Here is a 10,753-nt window from a genome sequence, read left to right on the forward strand (position 1 = left end):
GTTAATTAGCTTCCTCCATGCTAGTAACACAACACACAGACATGAGATGTTTACTGTGGAGCTAATTAAGCAACTCCGCACTAGATGTCTCATGTAGATGCACCCATTGAATTCAGGTCAAGTCTATATCCTTTTTCAGTTCCAAGGATATGTAATTGACAGAGTAAACTGCACAATTACAATTCAACACAGTGTATTACATCCCATGTTACCAAATAGGTGAGAAGTTAGAGTATGAAGAAATAATAATGGGCCATTTTTTAATCCGCATTTGAACAGGAATCCCTAGTGCTAGCTGAGCCCATTATTAAATATACTGCATATAATAAGCATATTACTCCTTTATTATGATGAGCATATTACTGCTTTACTATATGTTCCATATTCAGAATATTGAGAGCAGGAAATATCAGTCTAGGTTCTGAGTCTTTTATTGATTTAAATGGGAGAAATACTTGTTAGTCCAGTCCTACTTTAATGGCTTTTGATGCAAACTCAAAGCTTTTTAATGAGCATTTTACAGAACTGGCAAAATAGTCTTATATAAATGTTACTTTTTTGGCCAGAATCTTGGAAAGCATTTAAGAAGATTAGACTTTTATCTCTTATTGAATTTGTTTCAGATTTGGCAGCTCATTTCATTTGGCTCCTTTGAAAGTCCAAGTCTTTTACTCAGTGGTTGTATATTCCTGTCTTTTCTTTCAGTATCACGTTCCATAAATATTTATTTTCTCTTCTCTTTTCTCTGTGTTTACTATGATTCTTTGTGGGATTTCAGAGATATGTTTTCTTCAAAAATCCCAAAGAAGTAAAGCCTCCTGAGGATCTCCAGGACCTTGGAGTCAGATTTCTTCAGCCATTTGTGAATTTGCTCTCCAAAGGAACATACTGGTGGATGAACACCTTCATCAAGACTGCCCATAAAAAGCCAATAGACATGAAAACCATAGGCAAGCTGCCTATTGCTATGAGAGCTCTGACCAATTATGTTCGCCTTAATGAGGCTTTTGAAGCACAAAAGGTATGAAAAAGAAAGAAGTGTGGAATTCTTCTCAATAAGAATCTGAAACGTTATTGAGGCGAGGCTTAAATGAATTAGTTTAGTTCCAGATTCTACCTGCCCTTGATACAAGAGCAGGGGGGATGGCATGTAATGAAGAGCCTCCCTCATTTATTCATGTGCAACCTTTGGGAGGGCTTTGCAAGATTTCTGTCTTTGAGGTAAACGATAGGCAGGTACCACCTCTACCCTACTCCTTTGGTGGCTGGAAGGGGGAGGAGAAAGATTACCGTGGCTCCATCTTTCCATGTGGAGGCCAGATTTGCTACTACAAACAAACTTATCCCATGAAACCGTATAGCAGTGGCTAGAACTCTGCTTTTCAGTGCTCCTTCTAGGGCAGTACAGTAAATGCCAGTTAATTCTCTACTCCAAGGGAAATGCAAGAATGGCAAATTATTCAGCCAGGATCAATTACTGGGAGCTGATAATGAGCGCTGGAAGGAAATCAGACTTTGAAAAATATCCTGCAAAATATCTTTAATTTGAATTTAATATAACAAAAATTATTTATGGGTAATATTTATGTGCTTTTTAAAAATTCTGGACAGAACAAAAGATCTCAATATCCACAAGGATCCAAGTCAATTTGGCGTGCTCTCTGCTCTGCGTTTGGGAAGCCACTAATTCTCAGCAGCACATTCCGTATTCTCGCAGACTTGCTTGGATTTGCTGGTCCACTTTGCATCTTCGGGATTGTTCACCATGTTGGAAACAGGAATAGACCCAGCCATTCACAGGTACCATTTAGAATATCTTAATAATGAATCTGATCTATAGTTTTTGGGAGTATTTCCATTGAGTTCAGTAGGTTTTGGGTCAGGCCTTAAGTAACTGTGCATTGGTTAGTCCCTAACCTTTAGGCTAAGGACAGAAGCTACACATAAACCAATTTTAAGTGATCAGGAACCGGTTTAAACCTGTAACGGAACAGAAGTTCAGTGCACTTAAACCACTTTCAAACTAGCTAAAACTGGTTTAAAATAAACCATGATGGCTGTAGTATCAGACTTAACTGATCTAGGTCAACCCGGTTTATGGAACTTCTGTCCCAGATCCCCTCCCGATTCAATTTAACTCACAATTCTCCAGCATCCCAGGATGCTATGCAGCCATGGGCTGTGCTCTCTGCTCCAGCAGAGCAGGGCAGCTCTGCCCCAGCTGTAAGATCCCCGGCAGCTCAAACCTGGTGGATTCCCCTGGCCCTGCCACCTCCTCTGCTGGGGGAATTGGCCTGGCTCCCAGCTGTGGGGAAGCTTGCAATGGGGGCTTTACTCCCCCCCACCTGAGTCAGGAGCTGGGGCAGTCACCTGGCTATGTGCTCTCCCCAGATGGCAGGCCAACTGAGGGAGGGGTGGGAGGGAGGGGAGGAAACTGCCTCCACTATGGGCTTCCTCCCATGCCAGCCCAGCCTGGCTGAAGGTCCAGAGATGGATGGTGGGGCGGGGGCTGTCCCCCCTTACTCACTCCTCTGGTGGCCTGCTAGCTGAGGAGGGGGTGTAGCTGGGTGATCGTCCTGGCTGTGGGGAAGCCCACTGTGGGGACTTTACTCCCCCTGCCTGAGCCAGAAAATTGGGTGATCACCTGACTAGGCAGTTTACAGAAACCTGCAAAGATTGAATCAATTCAGCCTCAGGCTTTTTGACTGTCTGTACTTAGCCATAAAGAACATTTACTTGGTAGTACATTTTTGAATGCTTATTTTGAATGTTGTTGTTTAATATTATTATTTGTACTCGGGTAATGCCCAGAATGTGCCAGGCATTATTCATGACCATAAGAAGGCTTATTGATTCAGGAAAGCCTCCCTATTAAAGATATTGCTTTTACTACATGCATAATTCCTTGAATGTCAATCCCTGAATAGGAATGAGTTTAAGCATGTAACTAAATGCTTTCGTGATCTGAAGCTACAATAGCTGTAATGAAGAATTTACAGTCTGAGAGGGATGAAGTGTACTTTTGAGGGGCTCAGCTTTTCATTAAAAAAAAAAAGCTGTGGGCTGTCTGAAATGACTAAAAGCAGCACTAGGCTTTCATCATAGCAGAAAAGGAAAAACGTATTTAGCTGTGACAAAGAATTTCCATCAGTGTCTTCAGGGAGATCATATTTGAAAGGTCAATGTGAACTGATTCAAAAAGGATGCTCTTCAAGAGAATGAAATCCAAGAAAAAATAGACTTCAGTCTTGAGTGGTCTCAGAACGAAATGTACAATAAACATTTTCTTATTCTAAGACAAGTCAAATTTAGGAAATAAATTACTATACTTCACTGTTCTCTGATATTTTAATACACTGTTGTTTTTTGCAAGAGACCTTGTTAAAAGCCCACTGATGTGAATGAAAGACTACAGTTGACTTCAGTGTACTTTGGAGCTGATTCAGAGTATATTTCCTTGCATATACCTGCCCTTGAATATAACATGCCTCCTGTTATTTAAAGGTAGCATGAAGAAAAAAAGATCTTACCTTGGATAGTGCAGAAGATATGGAGCTGAGTTTGTTTTAGAGCTCACTGCCAGCCCTGACCCCATGTCTTGGCTTGATCCGGTATGCCAGGTCTGATCTGACATGCCAGATGTAGGGTAGCAACTGAGGTCTGATCTGGCATGGCAGCTCCAGGGCCATATGTTGGGTCTGACCTAGTGTGCCAGTGTTGGCTATGGACGAACTCCATGTAACAACCCAATCTGGTATGCAGGGCCATGTTGGCCAAGCAGAAGGGCTCCCCATTTGTTCGGGCATTTGGAAGCTGAGGAATGGGGGGGGGTGTTAGTTGCCATCACATTCAGAGCTGTGGCAATTAATGCTGCCATTATTTTCCAGCTGCTAAATTTCTGGACTCATAGGGATCAATTTGTCTCTCATATAATGTATATCCCAATTTCCATCACTTGGTTTTGGGGGGGAAAAGGGAAGGTACAGTATAAAGATATTGTGGCGTTTTGCGCCTTTCGTGCCGCCTGGCCTGTTGGGGTGTAGCCCCTCCCTTCGACTCGCCTGCCATGACTTTGATGAAAAAACAACTAGGAGAGGGGGTTTTTCCCAGTGGAGATCTTCCCAGGGGGGGCTCTCCCAACGCCCGGCAGTACTTACGGTTGTTTGGCGCGATGTTCCCCGGGGCTCCGCCTCCCCTACACCCCATCCACTCGCCAACTGGGTGGATGTCTATCAATAATGATCTTCGGCCCTGTAGGGTGGCCCAGGGCCTGCCTTCTTGGTTGTGGTGGCTTTTTCCCCCTTCTCGGGGTTTATCTTAATTTAAAAAAATTATTCCCCGGTGGAGGAGAGGGCTGCAGAGCTGCCTCCTCTACCCCTGCCTCCTCCAGGAGGCTCAAATGCTTCTTCCCTCCTGCTGTTTGCAAGGGACTCCCCTGCCTCCTCGTCCTCCACTTCTGCCGGGAGCTGGAGAGATGCCCCTGCTTTGCCTCCGGCAGGGGGCTTAAAGCTCTCCCTGGTGTTGCATGCGGGAGCCGTGCAGGCTGTGTCGCTCCCTTCCCGCGCCGGAGCCGCAGCATGCCCAGTGAGCTGTCGGCCCGTGCCCTCCTTCTCCGACTCTCCCCCCGCCCTAGTTCCGGTGGGGCTTTTAAACTTTCCTGCAGTGGCCGGTACGACCGCCGGGATTGGTCCAGCTGTTTCCCGTGCCGGAAACAGCCAATTAAGCAGCCGGCGTAACGCCAGTTCACGCGGCTGTAGCCACAGTCGCAGCTCCTGTTCCAGCTGCCCTGCGGGAAGTGAGTCATCCCTACCGGGGGTCTGCTCCCGGGGTATGGGGCCCGCGGGGTCTGCTCTCTCCCCTTTGGGAGCCTGTGGTGGTACCTCGCCGCCACAGATATATTGAATGTGTTGGGGGAAATTTTTAACAAAGGTTTCGATCTGAAAAATAATCATCCATCCATCCATCCATCCATTGTTGATTAGTTATCTTGTGGCCTTTATTCTTATACTTGGAAACTGCAATGTTTAACTTCTCACATGTTTCAACTAGAGTTCTTCCTGTAGAGAACTCAGAGGACTAGCAGTGAAGACTGAATTTCCAAGCTTTCCTGCCACCTTGCTGTCTTGCCATTCACATTGGATTTGCCTGAGTGGCAGTCTCAGGACTGTTCCAGTTTAAACCAGTTGGGAATCACTGAACAACAATGCTGTCTAGTTATAGGGCCTCCTCTGATCAGAAGCAGGGGAAGAGAAGTCTGTGAAAGAATTACCTATATATTTGATTATGCTGCCTTTTCTACCTGGAGATCCACAGTGAGCTATCCTGAGATACCCATTATTAGGTAAAGTTCTTTGGCCCTCTACCCTGATACAGTGGGGCATAGCATAGGCCAAGATGAGACCTCTAGATTTTTGAGTGAGGTGGTTATGATGAAATATGGGAAAACCCATGTGAGCCTTTTTCCAAAAATGTAGCAAACACTGTTTAATTAAGTAATTTGCAAATATCCATTGAGTTTTCAACTCCAGCATCTGAAAAGAAATTGGAAGAATGAATCAGCTCATCATAGACCATGAATAAAACCAAGATAGTATTTTACTTTTGGTACAATTACCCCTGAGAAGTGTTCTGGTTCTTTGGGGTTACATTTTACATAGGTTTCCTGCTAAAGAATTGTATTTGACTTCAACAGTAAAAAATGATATGAAATGACTTGAAATGTCTTATTCAGTTGTTCAGTTGAAGCTGTGTGCCAACAAACCATTGTGCATAGAGTCTGGATGAATACCTGGGTTATTCTGAAAAAGCCTTTACAAGTTTTCTGTTGCTAAGCAAATTGCATCTTTAGGTTAAGGAAAAAATTACCTTATTAATCATTTGCTTCTAGGAGCATAAGAAAAGTTGGTGTTGTGGAGAAACAAAATGAAAAACCCATATAAAACATAATCCCATGAAAATAAAATTTGGGGGAAAAGTTTGTTTTTGAAGGGCTGTATTCTGACCTCTGATTAATGGGGACAGTCTAGAATAAATTAATTGTCTTCAGTGGGCATGTCTACACAAGATGCTAACTGTGCAGTAGCTGAATAATACTGCACAGTAGCACATCACAGCACAAACAGTGCTAATTTCTACTGTGCAGTATTATTAGGCTACTGTGCTTTGCTAGGAAGGCATCCACTGGCACTACTGCCCAGTAACTTCGGTTATTGCTTTTTGATTATACAAGTACTAAATAAAAGAGCAGTAACCATTGTGCAGTAGCATCTTGTGTAGATGCACACACTGTGTTTGATCCTCTATTGGCTGTTTGAAGTTGCTCCTCATTTTTGCTGTTGTACCTGAGATCAAGACATGGCCTAAAGCAGGGGTGTCCAGCCTCTTTGAATGTGGGGCCAGATCATGAACTTTTTTATCACCCAGTGGGCCGGTGAGCCATATTCAAAGACCTCACAGGAAGTGGTATCACATCACATCACCCCCCCGAAATGAAAGTACAGTGTTTACTTTTGTTTCCCATTGCACCACCTCGGGACTCAAAAACAGCTTGGAGAGCCGCATGGCGGCTCGTGGGCCGTATGTTGGAGAAGCCTGGCCTAAAGTGTAATATACAATGTGCACATCTACATGTGCAATTAATGGGCACAAATAAACTCCAGAGCTTATTGCTCCGGAATTTTTTGCTCCTGGATACACCGTTTGAACATGCACCTGGAGCAAAAAACTCTGGAGCAGGGGTCAGCAATGTTTTTGTGCAGAGTGCCAGAAACACCCACAACCTCAACTTGTAAGATGTTGGTGTGCCGGGGTGGGTGATGGGGCAGCCACGCGGGGCCTGATCTTTGTTGTAGCAGTGCAACCCCAGCCCCTTCCCTACTGTCTGCCCTGAGGCACGCATGCCAAACAAAATGCCTTTGTGTGCCATACTCTGGCACATGTGCTGAGGTTTGCCTACCCCTGCTCTGGAGTATATTGCTCCAGAGTTTATTCATGCACAGCATATTGAGCCTGGTCGGAGCAGTTCCAGCTGGCAGGAAAAAACTCTTGAGCAGGCTCGTGCTTTTATGTACAAGTAGTAGCCTCTTCTGGAGTGTATTAGTTTTGTTTGCCCTAATAGGGGCACATGTGTAGACATGGAGACATTTACTACAGAGCTAATTTGGCAGCTCCACAGTAAATGTCTCATGTAGATGCACCCAGTGATATTTATTGCCAGCTCAGCAAGACTAGTAATTATTTAGGCTCTGTTGCCCTGTGGGGTCCGGCCAACTCTCAGGATCTCAATATTGCGCTGTTAGACAGGAGGGTGTGACACAATTGCACATATACAAACACACAAATCAATTAGGTGCATACACACACACACACACACTACCAACTCAGGCACATACATATCCAAACCAGCCTAGGTACAGGCATACCTCGCACCAATTCAGGCGCATACACTATACACCCTAAAAGTTAGAAAAAATCAATTCTCTATACCCACACACTCAGCACACGTACTCAGATCACTAATTCATATATCATGCACACAATGACATGTATATATACACACACACACTCACCAGTTCACACACATACAACTCACCTACACATACACACAGGTAAGTTCCTAACTTGGATGGTACAGTGTGTATGTACGTGCTTGGGGTACGGTTAAGGTGAGAGAGAGAGAATTAAAGTGTAGAGAGTGAAAGTTGCCAGAACCAGGATTAGAACCGGTGGACTAGAGAAAAGCTGGCTGAGGAACTGAGGCTTGGGGTTACTTAAGGTAGACTGAGGCTGGAAACTGAGGCAGACTGCTGATATATTGGGGGGAGGGGGGCGCAGATAAGTGGTAGCAAGGAGGAAACACTCAGGAAACAGACAAAAATCCAACTTGGGGTTTCAAAATAACAGGTTTATTAAACAGACCACACACACACACGTATGCACAATGGCAGCAGGAGAAAGAGACTCATTGGAAGGGTTGGATTCCAGGTAGGGAAGAGAAACAGAGTCCAAGTCCTTGGTTGAAGAGGGAGTGGGGGTGATAGCTACCTATCCAGGCTGGAAAGGGGTCTTTGTCCAGTAGGTGTTGTCCAGAGGGGGGTTGCCGGCAGGGCCTCTAGGTGGATAGGTGGTGCACCATGGTGCTGGTCCAGATGGAGAGGGTGTCCCAAAGAGTCAGTCTTCACTACCCATTTTTATGGGGCAGACTACCTCTGATCTCCTGTGCGGAGGGCCTGTCCAGGCCATGTCAGTCCTGATCCAGAGGGCTCCAGGTGTTCTTACTGAGCATGTGCAGCCTTGGCACAGTGGTGGGTTGCCTCATCTTTTGTTTCTTGAATGCTGAGGGTGGTTCCAAGGGCTGGATCCAGGTATTGGTGTTGATGGTTCGGTCATTCAGAGGGAGCTATTTTTAGACCTACTGCCATTGTCTCTCAAGCACCCTCATTCATCCCCATTCATTCAGGAACCAAGTTACATAGGAGGGGTGGTATGAGTCATAGGTTACACAACTGGGCATGGGGATAAGATGGAGGCTTGACATTACAAGATGGAAACTTGACTTATGCTAACTTACATATATAGGCCTAAAACAGTAATCACACAATATAAAAGCAGTAAAAAATCAATATAAACATAATAAGTATCACTTATAAAACAGTGGATATCTATATCAAAATAGCAGGGTACTTATTTGCAAAGAGGGGAGAGAAAAATAAAACTTATTACCTAAAATAAAATGTTAAAGCTTATTCTACATCTTAGCTGACTTATACTTATCTATAGGGAATAGAGAGGGAGAGAAAAAGTCAGAAATGGTTGGGGAAGGGGAGGGAATGCATTTAAAAATAAATAAAGAAAAAGAAAAAATCGGGGTTTGCTACAGCTCAACGCATGCTTAGATTTATAATTGAAGTTGGTTTTTTTATAAAGGAGAGATAAAGGAAAGGGAGTAAGAACTTGTAATTAAGATTTTGTATTATACTGTGAACAAAGCTTTTGTATTATATTGCATTGAGTGTTGCTGTATGTGGTGGAGGTAGAAGGAATTTTTTTTGTGCTGATGCAGAACTTGTCACTATCTGTCAAACTTTCTTCATCTGCATTCAGAGATAGTTAAGTGTCCTCTAAGTTGATGTTTACCTGCTTTAAGGGGTCAGTTGGAGAGAGGCTGCACCGAACCAACCTTTGTTGCTTTCTGACAGTGTTATGCATTTATGAAATTGTATTCAGCATATCCGTTGAAAACTTTTTGAAGCTCACATGGACCCATATATTTTCATCATCAGCCCATCTATGATTTTACTTTTTCTTTTTCTTTTCCCCCTTCTTTTCTTTTTGCCTATACGGCAAAATGCAAACACAATCAGAAGATACTAAAAGCTGGTTGAAGCAACTACCTGTTAGGAAAATATATATTGTTTGCTTTACCTTTCTAGTGCTTTAAGATAGAGACAAACTGCAATGGGGTAAAAGCTTTGAGACCTCATGGATATCCTGGGCAGCATAAGGAGTGTTTTTTTTAAGTACCACAGCCTGTCACAGTGGTTCAACTTTTAAAATTCATAGTCATGTTTGTTTTATAATTCCAGTTTCAGTATTAAGTGTTCATCTTTTGAACTGTTCTCATGACATTAAATTGTATGTCTATTAATCATCTAGCACTAGCAGAAAAACCCTGACAACATGACAGCTGCTTGCTCTGTCAGTAGAATATGTGCCTGCTAGAAATTACAAATGAAATAATATGGGCAAATTGTACAGAAAATCCACAAAATTATGAAAAAGAAATCTAACAATGATGGAGCTTGATACTATGAAGTATCAGGTGCTCTATATCAGGGCCTGAATGCTCAGTATCTTGCTGGATGAAACTCACTGATTATATAAAATGCCTAGATTTTGCCTGGGGTATTTTTATTTTTAACATCATTGTGATAAATATCTTAAGGAGGTTGTGAAGTATGTATGTGGTTTAAAATTGTTTTATTTCAATAGCTATATTTAAAGGATGATGTCCTGCCCTTTGGAAAAAAAAAAGGATCCAATTCCTCTGTTGACATAACTCTACAGAATTTGGCCCATAGTGCTTAAGAAGAAAACAGTGGTGTAAATTAGCATAGATTCATAGATTCATAGATGTTAGGGTCGGAAGGGACCTCAATAGATCATCGAGTCCGACCCCCTGCGTAGGCAGGAAAGTGCTGGGTCTAGATGACCCCAGCTAGATGCTTATTTAACCTCCTCTTGAAGACCCCCAGGGTAGGGGAGAGCACCATCTCCCTTGGGAGCCCGTTCTAGACTTTGGCCACTCTAACTGTGAAGAAGTTCTTCCTAATGTCCAATCTAAATCTGCTCTCTGCTAGCTTGTGGCCATTATTTCTTGTAACCCCCAGGGGCGCCTTGGTGAATAAAAACTCACCAATTCCCTTCTGTGCCCCCGTGATGAACTTATAGGCAGCCACAAGGTCGCCTCTTAACCTTTTCTTGCGGAGGCTGAAAAAGTCCAGTTTCTCTAGTCTCTCCTCGTAGGGCTTGGTCTGCAGGCTCTTAACCATATGAGTGGCCCTTCTCTGGAGCCTCTCCAGGTTATCCGCATCCCTCTTGAAGTGCGGTGCCCAGAATTGCACACAGTACTCCAACTGCGGTCTGACCAGCGCCCGATAGAGGGGAAGTATCACCTCCTTGGATCTATTCATCATGCATCTGCTGATGCACGATAAAGTGCCATTGGCTTTTCTGATGGCTTCGTCACACTGCC

General features: G+C 43.7%; 1 protein-coding gene across 1 annotated transcript in view; it reads left to right on the forward strand.

The window, feature by feature from the left end:
• The window catches only part of ABCC8 (ATP binding cassette subfamily C member 8), a 154,741-nt gene that overhangs the window by 19,651 nt on the left and 124,337 nt on the right, over window positions 1-10,753 (forward strand). The window contains exons 6-7 of the mRNA XM_006024884.3: window positions 779-1,021; window positions 1,612-1,800. Coding sequence (XP_006024946.1) covers window positions 779-1,021; window positions 1,612-1,800 — 432 coding nt within the window. The remainder of the gene's footprint in view (window positions 1-778; window positions 1,022-1,611; window positions 1,801-10,753) is intronic.

This window comes from Alligator sinensis, unplaced genomic scaffold (genome assembly GCF_000455745.1).
Source record: "Alligator sinensis unplaced genomic scaffold, ASM45574v1 scaffold447_1, whole genome shotgun sequence".
In the NCBI taxonomy this organism is placed as follows: Eukaryota; Metazoa; Chordata; order Crocodylia; family Alligatoridae; genus Alligator; species Alligator sinensis.